This window comes from Melospiza melodia, assembly GCF_035770615.1.
Source record: "Melospiza melodia melodia isolate bMelMel2 chromosome 7 unlocalized genomic scaffold, bMelMel2.pri SUPER_7_unloc_1, whole genome shotgun sequence".
In the NCBI taxonomy this organism is placed as follows: domain Eukaryota; kingdom Metazoa; phylum Chordata; class Aves; order Passeriformes; family Passerellidae; genus Melospiza; species Melospiza melodia.
The window spans coordinates 1,790,984-1,809,529 of NW_026948497.1; the positions used below are offsets into that span (position 1 = coordinate 1,790,984).

Consider the following 18,546-nt stretch of genomic DNA (forward strand, 5'->3'; position numbering starts at 1 on the left):
GGCAGGTGAGGAGGAAGTCAGTGCCCCTTTCCCCTCTGTGCTGCTCCATCTCCCAGCCCAGCACGGCCCCGGCTGCAGCTCAGGCCTGGGGGGATCTCCTTGCCCTTGCCTGTGGCACAGAGGCAAATCCCATCCTGTCCTTGTCCTTCCTCCCCCAGAGCAGGAGCTGAGCATGGAGAGCAGGGAGGACAAATGCCCACGGCAGAACCTGGTGGAAGAGGCCGTTTTGAGCGGCTCCACGGCGCAGGAAGCCAACGGGGAGGAAAAGCCCCGGAGATGCCGCACGAGGAGGGGCTGCAAACGCAGCTGGCGGGGATCTGAGGGGGAAAGAGCCAGCCTGCGCCGGGAAGGCGGCCGGAGACAGAGCCAGAGCTCGGAGCTGGTGCTCCATGAGCAGCTCCATGATGGGGAGAAGCCACACACGTGCGTGGAGTGTGGGAAGAGCTTCAGGTGGAACTCCGAACTGATCAGGCACCAGAGGATCCACACTGGGGAGAAGCTCTATGAGTGTGGGGAGTGTGGGAAGAGCTTCAGCGTGAGCGGCAATCTGATCACGCACCAGAGGATCCACACTGGGGAGAAGCCCTATGAGTGTGGGGAGTGTGGGAAGAGCTTCAGCCGGAGCTCCAACCTGAACCAGCACCAGAGGATCCACACTGGGGAGAGGCCCCATGAATGTGGGGAGTGTGGAAAGAGCTTCAGCCAGAGCTCCCACCTGATCAGGCACCAGAGGACCCACACTGGGGAGAGGCCCTATGAGTGTTCCAAGTGTGGGAAGAGGTTTCAGACCAGCTTCGTTCTCCTCCAGCACTATCGCATTCACAGAGAGGAGAGGCCCTTCCAATGCCCTGACTGCGGGAAGGGATTCAAGTACAACTCCCACCTCATCACCCACCGGCGCGTCCACACTGGGGAGAGGCCCTACGAGTGTGATAAATGCAGGAAGAGGTTTGTGACCAGCTCCCATCTCCTCATGCACTATCGGATTCACACAGAGGAGAGGCCCTTCCGCTGTCCCGACTGCGGGAAGGGATTCAAGCGCAACTCCACCCTCATCACCCACCGGCGCATCCACACTGGGGAGAGGCCCTACGAGTGTCCCCAGTGTGGGAAGAGCTTCTCCAGCAGCTCTCACTTGATCCAACACCAGCGGAGGCACCACTAAGGGAAGCCCTGCGAGTGCCCCGAGTGCGGGCAGAGCTTCGTGCGCTGCTCCAGCTCCATCCCCCACTGGAGGAGGCACTTTGGGCACAGCCAATGTTATTGAAGTGAAGGGGAGAACGACCATCCTGGTAATGCATCGAACTCTGATTTATTGATCAATCAGTCACTTTATATAACAGTGTTAATTAACTTCATGAATATTTCAAAATCTGAGCTCACGATAGGTTAACAGAGAAAACTCTAACCACTCCTTTTGTTTTACAATACCTACAATTGTGTATTAAAAACAGAACCAACGTTCCCACTGTGATATGAGAGTTTCCCCAAACTTCCATATCTGTTCCCAGGGAGCCAGCTTTTCCCAGACAGAATGCTTTGCTTGTTATGGGAAGACTGTCTGAGAACCTTATTATTTATAAAATTAAGCCTGGGAACTGCTTTAGGAACTGCTTTACTTCTACCTTTTACTTTTCTCTCAATTGTATGTCTTCATGGCCTTTTTCTTTAAGCCATTCTCCAACAGCATGTGAGCCACATTCCCTGTGATCCATGTTGAGAACACACTTGGCTGCTTCTACTTTTATTTTCACCTTAATTTTTTCTGTTCTCCATCTCTTTGCACTGCAAAAGCCAAGAGGAATAGATCTGTCACCTCCAAACCACTCAAATCCCAGTTAAAACAGCTCAATCTTACCCCAAAAAGAGCTCAAACCTACCTCAAAAAACTCAATCCCATGCCAAACTCACTCGATTCCGCAGCCATCAGGCTGAGATGAGGTTGGGAAGTGATTTAGAGTTGTCGGATCTCAATTAGAGTGGTGGGATGGAGATTGTGTGGGTTTGGGTGTGTGGGATGTATTTGACAGCAAAGAAAACTCTGAGACTTACTGATTTCTCTCCTGTTCATGTTCAGTCTGTTGCAGTTCTGTTTGCAGAGTGCCGCCTTCTCAGCTCATTGTCTTGGTGTCCCCTTTTCTCTCCTGCCTCTCTTTGCCTGCTCTGTTTCTCTCTCAGTGTCTCCCTGGACCCACGGACCACCAGAGACCCTGCCCTGATTTAATTGACCCAGGCACCACCAGAGACCCTCCCTATATTTAATCCTCAGGATCACCCAATACTCTCCCCTGATTTATTGCCCCAGTGCCCACCAAAGACCCTCCCCTGATTTAATTGACCCCTGCCACCAAAGACCCTCCCCTGATTTAGTTGACCTTTCCCTGTTTTAATTCCCCTTTCCCTGATTTAATTGACCCCTTCCCTGATTTAGATGACCCTTCTGTCCCCACAGACCCTCCCCTGATTATTTATTATTTTATTTCCCAATTATTATTTTAATTCCGAGTCCCAGGAGCTGAAGTCCTGAAGGCTGGCAGGGAAATGTCTCTGTAAGATTTTGCTCCATTTCCATTCAAGGGCGGGAACATCTTTTCCTGGCTGGAAGCTGGAATTGCAGACTTTTGGAATGTGTGCAGGGCAGTACGGACTGGGATCAAACATGGACTGGGATCAAATAGGGACTAGGATCAAACAGGGACTTGGATCAAATAGGGACTGGGATCAATAGGGACTGGGATCAAATATGGACTGGGATCAATTATTGATTGGAATCCTACAGTGTAGGATAAACTGGACTGAGCTTATATAGACTGGGATCAAATACGGGCTGGGATCAAATATTAATTGGGATAAAAAATGGACTGGGTTCAAATCAGGACTGGGATCAACTTTGGACTGGGATCAAATATGGACTGGATCAAATATGACAGATCTTATGGACTGGGATCAAATGTGGACTAGGATAAGCTACGGACATGGATCAAATATGGATTGGGATCAAATGGACTGGGTTCCTACAGACTGGGATAAACTGGACTGAGATTATATAGATGTCGTGGTTTGAGAGGAAGTTAGTTTTCTGGGATATGAAGTGCTCAGTCCAGTAGGTGCTCACATTTGAATACTGGCACCTGGTTTGGCCACTGGGGACATTGGATACGCCTCTGAGAACTCAGGGGTTAAAAAGCAGAGCACTCCCGAGGGAAGCTCTCTTGGGCTCCAGCGAGGGAAGCAGGTCGGGCCTCCCCTGCCCAGCTCCTGGCTGGTTTGGGGCTGGGTGAGGTAGGCCTGGCCCGAGGATGGAAGGGTGGAAGAGCCCCGAGAGGCATCGGGCAGCCACACCTCCCCCCCAGGAGACAGAGAGAGACAGAGCGCCTGTGCCACCGTGAAATTTGATATCCTGTGCTGGCAGCACAGCCCGGCTGGCGGAGCGAGAAGGGGTCCAGCAGCTGTGGGAGCTTTGGATGGGCAGAGCCCGAACTTTTAACCCTTTTTTGGACAAGGAAAACTTTGCAGAACATTAACCTTTCCTAGAAGAGAGATAAGAGATGAAATGGAAGAAGGAAATGTGCAAGTGTGAAGGTCTGGGCAAGTGAAAGATGTCGGGAGAGTAGAGAAGAATCTTAGGTGGGAAGAGATGATGGAGTGGCCTTAGCGGGACTTTTCTTGTGTAGCCATGGACAGAACCATGTTTCCTGTGACCCAGAGACTGCATCCAGGGGGAGGCAATGGCTCAGAGCCAAGAGGGTTCAGTGTTGGTACCCCGGGGCCCCAGGGGGTGAAATTTGGGGGGGGGGATAGGTGTCCCAAAGGTGGGACTGTGCCCTATTTGGAACGGGACAAAGCATCCTTAAAAGGACAACCCTAGAAGCAGCTCTGGTCCATGTGCAGTGGTGAGAGCACTGGACATGGAAGGAAGATGTCACAATGGCAGATGTTCTGCAGGTGGTGCCACGAGTGACGTGGAAACACACGAGGTTTCAGCAGTGTTTCCTGGGGAAGCCTATGGCACAAGAAGGATTCCTCTCCCCTTGATGAACTGAGAATTGGTTACCTAAAGGGTGGTGATGGACCGAGAGTTGGTGATTTGGGGAATAGATGTATCAGAAATTTGGTGGTGGGGGGGAAGGAAATGTTTTGTTTTGGAAAGTTTTCATTTTCCCTGTGTGTTTCCTGTTACTTAGAGTTGTAGTTCAGTTAATAAAGGTTTCTTTTCTTTATTTCTAAGTGGGGGCCTGCTTTGCTTATTCCTGGTCACATCTCACAGCAGACACCAGGGAGGATATATTTTATGGGGATACTGGCATTGTGCCAGCATCAAACCATGACACCTACGCTGCCAGTTGGCCTTTTTCCACCTCTCCAGCCATCCCCACAGAGCATTGGCTACCATCCATGAATCAGTGTAGAGGCAGAGCTTTGGCCATTTCTCTCCCTTAGAAATGTCCAGGGCCAGCTGAACATCTCTGAGTTCTGTAAGTTGACTTTATCCACCTTCTCCTTCAGCAGCCTCTGCCACCTGTCGTGTGGGGCTCCGTACGGCTGCTTTCCACTTCTGGTCCATCCCTGTGATGTGACAGGAACTGTCAGTGAAAAGAGCGTAGCGCGTTTCCTCTGGGGGCAGTTGGTTATAGGGAGGAGCCTCTCCAGCCCGTGTCACTGGTTCTTGTTGCTCTTCATCAGTAAGACCAAAGTTCTCACCTTCTGGCCAGTTTGTAATTATCTCCAAAATCCCAGGGCGATTCAGGTTTCCAGTACGGGCACACTGTGGGATAAGAGCAATCCGTTTACTCCATGTAGCGTCAGTGGTGTGGTGGGGGGTGGGAACCTTTCCTTTGAACATCCACCCCAGCACCGGTAGTCGGGGTGCCAGGAGGAGTTGTGCTTCCGTGCCAATCACCTCTGAGGCAGCTTGGACTCCTTCATAGGCAGCCAAGATTTCCTTCTCTGTGGGAGTGTAGTTGGCTTCTCACCCTCTGTAGCTTCGACTCCAAAATCCCAGTGGTTGGCCTCGAGTCTCCCCAGGCACCTTCTGCCAAAGGCTCCAGGACAAGCCATGGTTCCTGGCTGCAGAGTAGAGCACATTCTTCACCTCTGGTCCTGTCCTGACTGGGCCAAGGGCAACTGCATGAGCAATCTCCTGCTTGATCTGTGCAAAGGCTTGTTGCTGCTCAGGGCCCCAGTGGAACTCGTTCTTCTTGCAGGTGACCAGATAAAGAGGGCTCACGATCTGACTGTACTCAGGAATGTGCATTCTCCAAAAGCCTATGGCACCTAGGAAAGCTTGTGTTTCTTTCTTATTGGTGGGTGGAGACATTGCTGTGATCTTGTTGATTACGTCTGTAGGAATCTGATGCCGTCCATTAATAAGGCCTCCGATCAGCCTTATCATGAAGCAGAGCCTTGGTGCTCAGGATCTCAGTCCCTGAGGCGGGACCAGGTCCCGAAGCCAGCTCAGGCCAATGCCGGGGGGCTACCTTTCTAGCAAGCCTGGTGATATTCAGCTCTATAGTGATTAGCAGCTCTTAGGACCTCAGCTCTTTGCTTGCTGGGTAGTGGAGCCCCGGGATTGAGGCAGCAGCAGACGGAGAGAGGAGAAGGAGAAGGCAGAAGCTGTTCCACAGAGAAGGCTTTTTTTGGGGGTCTGCGAAGGGTCTCAGCTCTTCTTCTTCTGAGCTAGTAGGGTACAGCATGCTACTTTTATAGGCTTGGCAAGAATCCCAACTTGACCAATGGCAAGGGATTAGGGGGACCAGAAAATGACCGATAGGTAAAGGCTACCATGGCATTGCCTTACATGGTTTTAGAGACAGTTTATAGGGCAGATGTCCATGAGTCAGGAAGCTTCCTTGCTGCTGTGTCAGCATTCCTTTTGCTAGATTCTCCATGGTGCTTTTGCTAAATGTATGGGGTTTACTACAGTCCATCTTGCCACTTCCCTCCCAGGAACTGAATCTCATCAGCTGGTCCCTTTACTTTGCTCTTCTTGATGGAGAACCCGGCTTCCAGGAGGATTTGGATGATTTCCTTCCCTTTCTCAAACACTTCTGCAGCTGTGTTCCCCTCACACAATGATGTCATCAATATACTGCAGATGTTCTGGAGCCTCACCCCTTTCCAGTGCAGCCTGGATCAGTCCATGGCAGATGGTGGGACTGTGCTTCCACCCCTGGGGCAGTCGGTTCCAGGTGTACTGCACTCCCCTCCATGTGAAAGCAAACTGAGGCCTGCATTCTGCTGCAAGAGGACTGGAGAAAAATGCATTGGCAATGTCTATAGTGGCAAAGCACTTTGCTGCCTTGGACTCCAGCTCATCCTGGAGCTCTAATATGTCTGGCACGGCAGCGCTCAGTGGTGGAGTCACTTCATCCAATGCACGATAGTCCACAGTCAATCTCCATTCTCCTTCAGATTTTCGCACAGGCCAAATGGGACTGTTGAAGGGTGAGTGGGTCTTGCTGACCACCCCTTGGCTCTCCAGCTCTTGGATCATCTTTTGGATGGGGATCACAGCATCTCGAGTGGTTCTACACTGTCATCGATGCACTATGGAAGTGGCAATTGACGCCTGTTGCTCTTCTCCCTTCAGAAGTCCTACTGCACATGGGTTTTCTGACAGTCCAGGCAAGCTGTTCAACTGCTTGACACCCTCTGTCTCTACAGCAGCTATTCCAAATGCCCATCTGAGTCCCTTTGGGTCTTTGAAATAGCCACTTCGGAGGAAGTCTATACCTAAAATGCATGGGGCTTCTAGGCCAGTCACAATAGGGTGTTTCTTCCATTCATTTCCAGTCAGGCTCACCTCAGCTTCCACCAAAGTAAAATCCTGTGATCCCCTGTCACACCAGCAATAGAAACAGACCCCGTCCCCACATGGAATCCTTCCGTAAGCCACGAAGGTCCTTCGGGGAAAAGGACTCAATATTTGCATCTGATCTTGCACCTGCTGCTTTGACTCCTGATTTTATGTCAGGAGGCACTGAGGTTCCTTCTCCTTCATCATCATCATCCTCATCATCCACTGGTCGATTGGTCTTGTCTGTGCATTTCCCACTTCTAGTAGTGGCAACAACAGCCATTGGTTGGGGCTTATTTTCTGGTTTAGCTGCTGGCTTAGGCTCACTATCTGGTTTGGCTGCTGGCTTCGAGCCTGGGCTGTTGGCTGCAGCCTGAGTCACCAGGATAGCTGCTGATTTATCTCCCTGCCCCCCTGCCTCTGTCTGCTGCCCGACAGGATCTAGCAGTGAGCGATGAGCACAAGCCAGGGCCCAGCTCACTGCAATGACCTTCCTCTCCTTAGGCTCATCCTGGTACTTCTCTTTCAGATATTTCCCCACCTCAGCTGGGTTGTGAATTTTTTCATGGGGAAAATCCCAGACTATAGGGTCAGAGAATTCCTTCAGGATTTCGCCCATATCCTCCCATTTCCCACACCACTTAGGATTTTCCACACCGGGGTCTACTCCTGAGTCAGGGGTCTCATCAGCCCGTCTAGAAATCTCAGCCCTCATCCTAGAGAAGCAGCAGGCTGTATAGACGAAGCTTACCAGATTGAATAGCAGAAAGATGGTTTCTTTAACATTCAGGGGAAACTGAACATCCTTCAATAGTGATGCAACAGATTCATAGGAGAAGAAGGAAAGCAAAGGCTGAAATGCCTGATCCCCTGCTGCTCCTCCTCTAATAAACTGGATGCATAACCATAGCCACGAACCATTCATACCTGGAGCAGACCCCAGCATGTTTATAAACTTTTTTACACATCATTACCACCAAGCCCAGCAGGATAGCGATTCTGGTCACTGCCCCTCTGCTATAAAAACTACATATTAGGGACAATACTAGAGCTATTTCTGGGTAAGAAAATAAACCTAGGGACCACAGAGTTATTAAAATCCCAAAAAACCCTCGGGACCAGAAATGCATGCAAGCCTTCACCCCAACAGACATTATGAATTCAAAAAGCATGGCTATTGACTGCTTTATACAAACACAGAGTAATGGCAACCAAAATGCACTCAAAACAGGGTTTTTCCACTCTCGCTCGAGCCCCACGTGTTGGGTGCCAAATTTTGTCCTGGTTTAGGGTAAATTTGGTAGAGAATCTCCAAAGGGGGTCCCTCCAGAAAGCAAACCCACACGGCCCCTCCCCCAACTGGTTTGGGAAGGATTCCTCAGAGAGAAGTGGAAAGAACCTGTTTATTTAACAGGCGCAGCACCCCCAGCACACAGAATGAACAATACCGGATGACACCACTCTGATAAAGGTGACAAATTCAGAAAGTCTCTCTCGGGGGTGGTCGCTCTGTTCTCAGTCCCTCCTGCGCTGGGGCAGCTGCTGCAGCCACAAGGTGCAAACTCTCGGTGTTCCCAGGTCCCAGTCCGGAGCAGGTTCGAGATGGTCGAAAAAGAGGAGAGGACAAACAGTCCAGGAAGGAATTTGGACTGTTTAGCTAAACTAGTTAATGAGCAGGAGCAAAAGCAAGCAGAAGCAAGAGCAGAGAGAGAGAGAGCGAAGCAAAAAGCAAAAGCAGCAAAATCAAGACCTGCAGTCTCTCTGTGTCCCGCCAGGCTGATAAGAATACCCAAACAAAACTTTCAGTCTTCAGAGCCAGTCTTAAAGGAACAGAACATGATATCCAGCATTAACAGAACACATGAATGGGGACACAAACATCATAACCTCACCCTAGGACACCTTCAAAATCTGGTGCAGGAACAGTTGGACCAGGGTCATCTGGAGACTTCTACCAGTCCCTGTAACACTCCTGTCTTCTGCATCAAGAAAAATACAGGAAATGGAAGTTGCTACAAGGCCTCCGAAAGGTCAATGCCATGATGGAAAGCATGGGAACATTGCAGGCAGGCATGCCGTCGCCTACCATGTTTCCCACAAATTGGCCAGTCCTCATCATGGATCTGAAGGATTGTTTTTTGCAATTTCTTTGCATCCTAATGACAGACCAAAATTTCCCTTCTTGGTGCCAGCAATTAACAATGCTGAGCCCACACAGTGATATCAATGGAAAGTTTTGCGCCAAGGAATGCAAAATTCTCCGGCCATATGCCAATGGTATGTGGCCTGTGTCTTGTCTGGAGTTCACAAGCAGTTTTCTGATGCACGTCTGTATCATTATATGGACGACATTTTAGTGGCTGCATCCAGGACGAGCTGCTGAGGATTAAGCCTCAGTTGCTCAATGCTTTGTATTCTCATGGGCTGCAGGTGGCTCCAGAAAAGGTTCAACAACAACCTCCTTGGAAGTATTTGGGGGTCAAAATTCTGGAATAGACAGTCCGACACCAGGAGGTGCAATTTGTACATTTGGTGAAGACACTGAATGATGCCCAGAAATTGGTAGGTGTCATCACTTGGTTATGTCCGTACTTGGGACTGACCAACACACAACTGTCTCCTCTGTATGATTTGTGGAAAGGAGACAGTGGTCCTGCTTATGCATCACAGAAGATGTGGCAGTTCCTGCAGTTGTGGGGTGTGTCACACAGGTTTGGTATCCCTCATGCTCCGACTGGTCAGGCTATTGTAGAAGATGCTTGTGGTACTCTGAAGTGGGTTCTTCAGAAACAAAAATGGGGAATGTAGGGTAAAACCCCACACAGTCAGTTGGCAAAAGCTTTGTACACCATCAATCATCTTACTGTGCCACAGAACTCAAAAAATCTTGTCATTTTGAATCATCACCTTTCGTTGCAGGCTCTGGATGAGACACGTCAGCCTCAAGCGAAGGTTCAGATGTGGAATTTAGTTACCAAACAGTGGGAAGGTGTCTATGACCTTATCACTTCGGGGCGTGGGTGTGCTTGTGTATCCACAGATACTGGGCTACGCTGGGTACCTTTGAAGTGTGTTCGTCCTGACCTGCGACTGCAGAGACAGAATCCAGCAAACGGGCAAAATGGAAACCGTGACCAAACTGAAAGTCATCAAGTGGATGAATCATTGAGTGATGACTCAGATACAGATGGTGTGAGTGATCACTCCGATGATTCCTTCATGAGTGGACACTGAATATTGTTCATTTTTCCTTTTAACATTGTTCATATTTCTTTTTTTTTTTTTCTAATGGAAAAAGGGTGAGATGTCGCCCTGTTCTTTGAAAGTTCTTCTAAGCCTTCTGATGTTTACGAGTTTCTTACACACTTTCCATGTAAATAATGATTGTTTTGCAGTCCTTTCTGGAGGAGGAGAAAATTGATGGACTGTTGGTTTGACCAGTGTATTTGGAGAGGGGACAATTTCATCCTCCAATCCATGGATGCTTTTGGAATTTTATAAATATCGAGGTCCAGAAAAAATTGTGCCTTTTTTGCCTTGGACATCTCAGGGTGTGAGTGTCGTTCATTTTGTGTAGTATTGCGACACCCTACCTCTCTAAGCAGCTGGATGCAGCGGCTAAGGGGTGGCCAGGACGCCCCAGAGCTGTTGTGGCAGTGGCAGTGAACATCCAGGAAGCACACAAGTTCACCCTGGGCCCGAAGATGACAGTGCTGGTGTCCCACACAGTGTCTGCAGTGCTGGAAGTAAAGGAGGGACATTGGCTCTCCCCACAGAGATTCCTGAAATACCAATCCATAATGGGGGAACAGGATGATGTAGAAATTGCAGTACCTAACATTGGGAACCCAGCTTCTTTGCTCAGTGCTTGTATGGGAGAAATGGTGTGTGACAGTGGTCACAAGGGTTGCAGGATGAAGAGAGAGGCGAGAATGTTGACCTCATGTTCAGAAGGCTTGATTTATTTTTTTATGATAAAGATTACATTATGACTATACTAAAAAGAATAGAAAGAGAGTTCTCAGAAGGCTAGCTAAGCTAAGAATAGAAAAGGAATGAATAACAAAGGAGCTGTGTCCCGGCAGAAAGCAAGAACAGCTCTGCCGTGAGTGGTCAGTAAATCCAAACATCCACCAGAGACCAATCATGGATCCACCTGTTGCATTCCACAGCAGTAGATAACCATTGTTTACATTTGTTGCTGAAACTTCTCAGCTTCAGCAGGAAAAATCCTAACGAAAGGATTTTAATGAAAAGATGTCTGTGACATGTCAGCTTTTTAATTTAGTTTAATTAAAAAGAAAAAGTGTTTGTAATTTTCTCTGCTGTGCAGAGAAAATTATTGTGGTTATCTGTTGCCAATCAAAAGTTCACTCAAGTGCTGGTGTGGAATGAACAGGGAATTTCTTCACCTGTAGAACATACAATTCTATCAAATCACCAAAACAATTTTACAGTATAAGAAAATGCAAAACCAATGCAAAGAAAGTTCAAGCCCAAACAGCTGAGTTTCAGGAAAAAGTCCATGGACTGAAGATGTTCCTCTTTGCCATCTGTGAATGTCCCTTTTGGTCCTGAAACAGGCTTGCTGCAGAAAAGTCCATCAATAGTTTTCAAAAGCCATTGACAGTCATCAAACAATTTCAAACAATTTGAGACAACTTCTGGAATGTCCTGCCACAGCCCTTTATTGAATAACTTTGGGCTGAAGGTAATTTTTGGTCCTTCAATGCTTCAGAGCTGCTGCCAGCTATTTCAAAGCTTTTTTTTTTTTTTTTTTTTTTTTTTTTTTCTTTTGGTGATCAAAAAGAGCAGCAGCAGCAGAGCAGCCAAAGAAAGTCCCTGGGGAGCCCTGGCCCATGTGGAGGGATCAGGAACCCCAGATCTGGCCCACAGAAAGGCGGGCCAAGACCGATAGGGAGAAGCAAAACCACCAAACCCATCAGGAGGCCGGGAGGTGGCCCTGGCCCAGGGACCCGAGCCCAACAGCCCAGGCCCAACATGGCAGGCGGGCTCTGCCTTCCCACAGCCTGGCCCCACGCTGCCAATGGAATGGTGACCAAACGCTTCTTTTCCCCAAAATCACCAAGGCATGCCAGCAGCAGGGAAATAGAAGAAGCCCCAAGAACCCTCATCTCGTGTCTAGGAATGTTTTTTCTCCACAGCAAACAAGCCATGATCGCTTCCCGCTGTGCCCTCTGCAATGCAAATGCAACAGGTGTGTCTCCCATCTGCCTCACGGCACCACCCCCTCTGGGCTGGGGACCAAAGGCAGAACTCTCGGCACCCACCTGCCCCTCGCCGCTGGGGTGCGAGAGGGGCAGCAGAGAGATTCGCACCCCCCAAGGGAAAGCAACTGACCAAACACCTCCCAACCCGCCAAGAATGCTGATTTTGAACGCAGGCAGACGGGCTGCACCCACAGCCAGCTGTCAGGCCATGCCTCCTCCACGGAAAGGGAGGCCGGCGCCCTCTTCCCCTGTCCCAGCTTCCCCCGCAGGGGCCGCCCCGGGACAGCCCGAAAAACTCGGGGGAGAAGCCACGCTGGGTGCAGGAGCAGCTGTGGGCTGCTCCGAGGGTCCTGTGGGTTCAGCGCCGTCTTCAGCATCATCCTGAACAGGCACCGGCTCGGTTTGAGGCAGCGGGGCCGGAGAAGGGGCTGGTGGACGCAGCAGGACAGCCGGGGGGGCGGTGCCGAGTCGCTGTTGTCGCCGAGGGCGTCTCCTACCAACAGCGACGCAGCCGCAGGGAGCGGTGTTTCTGAGCTCTCAGGCGCAGGCGGGGAAGCCGGTGAAGCCACGGGCAGGACCACCCGGGGAGGCGGCCACGAGGCGGGTCGGGGAGGAGGCCCTGCAGGCCTGGCAGGCGGGACCTCGGAGACCGGTGCTGCCCCCATCTCTGAGCGGGGCAGGGACCAGGAGGCCGGCCAGGGCTGTAAGGGGCGGTGCAGCCCACTCCCATCCCCCCGGAGAGAGAGAAGGGGGGGGAAGGGATGGCTGCATCTGACCATGCTCTGAAGACGCAGTAAAAAAACGTTGGCTCCTGGCGAAACTTCCCCCCCCACTGCCGGGATGCAGGGGGGCTGGGAAGCAACAGATCATCCCCCTCCACAGGATCTTCTCCCGCTGGAGTCAGAGGAAATGGGACAAGCCCGTTGCAGTTGGCAATCCAGGGAAAAACAGCTGCTCTCCGGTTCAAAACTGGAAAGAACATCCTAAATGCTGGATAAATCTGGGGGTATCCAAACCCACGGTCCAAAACAAAGTGGAAAATGCAGTCCATGCACTCCCATAAGAAAGCATCAAGGGCACAGAGCACATTCATAAAGAACCCAAAAAGCTTTGCCCATCGAAAAAACTCACAGAAATCTGTCTCCAACAGGCAAAGTCTGTCCTCCACTCCATTTTTGACAGAGGGCAATAAGCTTCTCCTCTGAAGGGGAGAACCGAACCTCCTCCTCTATGGGGGAAGCCCTCCACATCAGCAGCCACAAACTACAAAGGGCCGCATTTTCAGGAAGGGAAAAGCCAACAGTACCTTTTGAAAGAGTCCAGCATGCTCTGGCCAGCTCCATTGCGCTACTGTGCTTTCCGAACATCTTGCTGGAGGCTTTTCAGAAGGTTCTCTTTGTGGTCAGCCTTGCTGTGAAGTCCAAATCAGGATCTTCAGTTCTTCAGCTCCTGGCTAGAATCCACTTCTGTGGTCACTTGTGAAGCAACCATCAATGCCACATATTCAGGGTTTACCCAGTGCAGCAATTGTTCCTCTGGGGGTCTCTCCAAGTAATTTGCTCTTCAGACGAGGGGTCACCAATTGATGGTTTTGTCCTCCTCACTCACTCAGGGTTCACCAATTGTCACAGTGGTCACAAGGGTCTTCAGGGTGTAAAGAGAGACGAGAATGTTGACCTCATGTTCAGAAGGCTTGATTTATTATTTTATGATATATATTACGTTATTATTATACTACAAAGAATAGAAGGAAAAGTTCTCAGAAGGCTAGCTAAGCTAAGAATAGAAAAGAATGAATAACAAAGGTCTGTGCCCTGGCAGAAAGCGAGAGCAGCTCTGCCATGAATGGTCAGTAAATCCAAACATCCACAGGAGACCAATCACGGATGTACCTGTTGCATTCCACAGGAGCAGATAACCATTGTTTACACTTTGTTGCTGAGGCCACAGCTTCTCAGAAGGGAGAAAAATCCTAAAGAAAGGATTTTTATGAAAAGAGGTCTGTGACACCCCACCTATCTCTCTAACCCTCAAATGCCTTGCCTACCTTTTTGCTGTGGATCTTTTCCTCTGAGAGTTCTGTCCTTGTCCTGGTGTGAGGGTTGCTGTCCTGTCCCACCGGGTGGGTTCCACTCTGGTCTTGCTGTCAGGGTTGCTGTGTTGTGCTGCTGTTGAGGAAAAGGCTGTGCTGTTGTTAGGGGGGCTGCTTAGGCTAAGATGAGGGCTGGTGCACCTGTACCCTAACTTGCCTCCTAAGCTGTTCCCTGTAGCCCTGATCTCCAGTGCACTGTGCAGCCCTCAAGCCTTCTCCCTTGACCCCTCAAGCCCTCCCTCAACCCCTCAGGCTCTGTCTGTCACCCTCAAGCCCCCCCTGTGCCCCTCAAGGCCCCTCTCAGCTGCCCCTCAGCTCCTGTGTGTAACCCTTAATCCTCTCTTTGCCCCTCAGCCCCCAGCTTCTCAGTGTCACCCTCCAGCAGCCCCTGCCACCCTCAGCATCTGTGTGTCACCCACTGTCCCCTCTCCCTGCTCCTCCCTCAGCTCCCAGCCTCTGCCACCCTCAAGCCCCACAGTACCCCTCAAGCTGCCCCTCAGCCTCTGTCATGCCCTGAAAGGACCGTAAAAAAACCCTCTAAATTCCCTAAAAAAGGCAGTTTTCAAAGTTTCCTAAACACCCCTCAAAAACATAGAAATAGCCTCAGAATACACTAAAAACATGCTGCTTTTAAAAAGCCCTGAAAACACCCCTAAAAATCCCCAAAGAACCTTTTGGGACTACTAAGAGATTTTTTAAAGAGCTCTGAGAATACCCCTAAAATCTTGAAAATGCCCTGATAAGACCCTAAAAAAGCCTGAAAAAATTCCCCCAAAAACCCTAGAAATACCCTAGTCATAAAAAAGTTCTCCATATACCCTCAATACTCCTCAAAAAGCCCTAAAACCTTTTAAGTAGTCCTAAAAAAACCCCCAAAATATCCCAAAACACCCCTAACAATTCCAATTAGTAGTAAGACAGCCCTTAAAACACCCTAAAAAGTTCTTTTAAAAGTCCTGAAAAAGCTCTAAAGGTTCCTAAACATTCCCAGAGAATTCCTAAAAAACTCCTGCAAAAAGCCCCCTAAAATATCCTTTAAAAATCCTGAAAAAAAACCCCTAATAAAACCCCTAAAAGGCTGTTCAACTCCTACCTGTAACTCTGTGGCCTCCAAACCTCTTCTCTACCTTCCAATTGGGGTAACTGCCTGCAGCTGTGGGGAGGGCTCTGTGGCTGTCCCACCATGAGGGTGGCACGTGTACCCTAACCCTGCCTGGTACCCCGTGTCCTGTGCACCCCAACCCTCAGGGTCAGCTCTCCAGCTGTCCAGCCCCCCATCTTTGCCCCTCAGCAATGTCTGTGTGTCTCCCAGAGCCATGTCCAGGATCCCACGAGCTGCTGCAGGGAGTCACCGGTGGGCAGTGGGGGAAGTGAGGGACGGGGCAGGGGCGACCTGGATTTCAGAACCCCATCAGACGGCCGGGCACTCAGCACCACAGGCACCATTGTTCCTTGCCCACGAAACTCATCAGGCCAGGTTCCTGATGGCAGATTGCAGGAGCCACTTGGCAGGAGCCGCGGTGCTGCCGAGCCCGCCCTGCTCCGGACTGGCGCTCCCAGCGCAGCGCGGCTGCTTTGGGGCTGCTGCTCCCTGCCCGGCTCCGGCCATGGGGCGAGGGGCAGCAGCTGGGGCCCTACTGGTGGCACTGGTGGTGCTGGGAGCCCCCCCGGCTGCGGGCGGGGAGCTCTCGGGTGAGCGGGGGGCGGGAGGCGCTGGGACAGGGGGGGAGAAGGGGGAAAAGGGGAGAGGGGCCCCCAAAATTGGGCGGGAGGGTGCTGGGGATTGGAGGATTTTTGGCAGAATGGGGAAATGGACCCCAAAAGTGATTTGGGGAGCGGCTGGAGGTGGGAGGGGAGAGGATGTGGAAGGGGAAATGGGGGAAAGGTGGCAAAGAGGAAGCGGCAGCGCGGGCAGGAGGGTCCCATAGCGGCTGTGGGGCACAGGAGGGGCGGAGTGGGGATCCGGTGTGGCCCCCGGAGGTCTGGGGGTGCTGCTGGGGGGTGCTGGGTGGGCACACCCGGAGCTGTGTCCTGCTCTCACAGGGGTGTTCCAGTTCTGGGCAGTGTCACAGTGTCACTTCATTAACAGCACGCAGAAGATGACGTTCGTGCAGAGGTACATCTACAACCGGGAGCAGTTCGTGATGTTCGTCAGCGACGTGGGGTACTACGTGGGGTTCACCCCCTATGGGGAAGGGTGGGCCAGTGACTGGAACAGCAACCCGGCCACACTGGCGTACGCACGGTCTGTGGTGGACATGGTCTGTCCGTACAACTACGATGGGGTTCGCCCGTTCAGCGCCGAGCGCCGAGGTGAGCGCGGGGCAGAGCGTGTCCCCTCCGGCCCTGCCCGGCCAATGACCCTGGAGCCCCTCAAAACCTCTCTGGGAATCAGCCCAGAGCCATCAGCCATCCTTGTGCCCATCCCCGGGGCCTCCTGTCCCTGCCACTGACCACCATGGTTCCCCCAGTCCATCCCAGTCCCTCTCAGTGCCCCCCGCGCGTCCATTTCAGCCACGCGTAAATCTGACGCTTCTCATCAAATCAGAACGCGACCCTTTGATGACTCATCTGTTGCCAGGCAGACCTGCAGTGCCGAGTACCCCTCTCTGCGCTCACCTTCCCAGTGCCGGGCACCTCATTCCCAGTTCCGCCCAGCGCCACCGGGGTCCCTCCAAGCCCGTCTCCAATTCCTCCCCAGTCCCTCCCAGTCCATTTCCATTCTTTTCCCAGTTCATTCCTACTTCACCCCCAGACCTCCACCCTCTTTCCCAGTACCCCGCAGCGTGTCCATCTCGCTGGTGTCCCCCTCGAGCTCCCAGCCCAGCCCTGGCCGCCTGCTCTGCTCCGTGATGGATTTCTACCCTGCTGCCATCCAGGTGAGGTGGTTCCAGGGCCAGCAGGAGCTCTCGGAGCACGTGGTGGCCACCGACGTGGTCCCCAACGGGGACTGGACCTACCAGCTGCTGGTGCTGCTGGAAACGCCGCCCCGGCGCGGGCTCAGCTACAGCTGCCAGGTGGAGCACGTCAGCCTGGAGCAGCCCCTGAGGCGGCACTGGGGTACGGGGGAGCCCCTGGGGGCGCTGGCAGAGGCGCTGGGCTGTGCTGGGAGCCACTGGGAGGGAGCTGGAGAGAGCCGGGCTGGAAGTGGGAGAGGGGCTGGGGGCTGGGCAAGGGCTGGGAAGGGGTTGGGGGATACTGGGGAGGGTGGGATGGGCTTGGGGGGGTCCTGGTGAGCACTGGGAGGGAGTTTGGGGGTTCTGGGTGTGACTGGGAGGGAGTCTGGGGGTGCTGGGTGTGACTGGGAGGGAGTTTGGGGGTCCCGGGTGTGACTGGGAGGGATCGCAGCGACCCCGAGGGGCTGGAAGGAGATCGGCGATGGCAAAGCGGGGCTCGCCATGAGCTCGGTTGTGCTGGGCACAGACTGGGAGGGCTCTGGCTGATTCCTGCTGGGGCTGCCAAGGGACTGCGAGAGGCTTTGGGGGTCCTGGGGCGCTGGGGGCAACTGGGAGGGGGCTGTGGGATGCTGAGGGGGACGGGAGGGTCTTTGGTGGTTCCTGGCCAGGACAAAAAGGGATCGGAGGGAGGTTTCAGGGGGCCCTGGCTGGGCTGGGGGCCACAGGGAGGGCGCTGGGAGGGGCTCGGGGTGTCGGTGAGAGGTTTTGGGGGTGCTGAGCCCTGCGGACCCCCCAGAGATGCCGCCGGACGCCGCCCGCAGCAAGATGCGAACGGGCATCGGGGGCTTCGTCTTGGGCTTGGTCTTCCTGGCGCTGGGGCTCGGCTTCTCCCTGCGCAAGAAGGTGAGGGCGGGTGCCGGGGGTGGCGTCCCCCCCGTGGCGGAGCGTGTGCGTTCCCGCCGGGGCCCCCAGCCCGGTGTCACCCCCTTTTCTCTGCCCACAGAGCTCCTGCGGCGGCCGCAGCCCCTCCCCGTGGGCTCGGGCCCGGCCGGGACCCCCCGCTCCGTCCCCGCTCCGCTGATTTTGGGGGGTCCTGTGTCCCCGCAGCCCCGCTGGCGCTGTGCCCCCGCCCAGTGCCTGCTCCCAGTGCTCCCAGTAAAGCTTCCCAGTTGGGCCCGGGGCCGTTTATTGGGGGGCGATGGAAAGGGGTTTGGGGGGGGGGGGGGGTGATGGGACGGATTTGGGCAAAGGGAGGGGGACAAAGGGTGGGGGCTGGGCCCGGGGGGAGGGGTCGCTGCCCGCGGATCCCGCAGTGCCCGGTGCGGGACGAGCTCCGTGCGCCGCTCCATCTCCATCCCCCGTGGGAGGATCCACGCTGGATAATCCCGGATGACCCCCAGGGTCGGAGCCCCCCGTGTTGGGAACACACCTGGCTGGGGGCTCCCCATCTTCCTGGTACCCCTGTGGACACCTCGATGAAGGCCGGGGGTCCCTGCTACTTTTCTTGTTTCTGCTCCTCTCCTCATCTCC

General features: G+C 52.9%; 1 protein-coding gene and 1 pseudogene across 1 annotated transcript; one reads left to right on the top strand and one right to left on the bottom strand.

The window, feature by feature from the left end:
• Window positions 1-18,546, bottom strand: part of LOC134432680 (zinc finger protein 850-like) — a 589,027-nt pseudogene that overhangs the window by 95,672 nt on the left and 474,809 nt on the right.
• On the top strand, window positions 359-4,117 carry LOC134432819 (zinc finger protein 436-like; the record flags this gene model as incomplete). The annotated part of the gene is made up of 1 exon (XM_063181732.1): window positions 359-4,117. A coding segment is annotated over one exon (807 nt), but the record flags the coding sequence as incomplete, so codon positions are not given.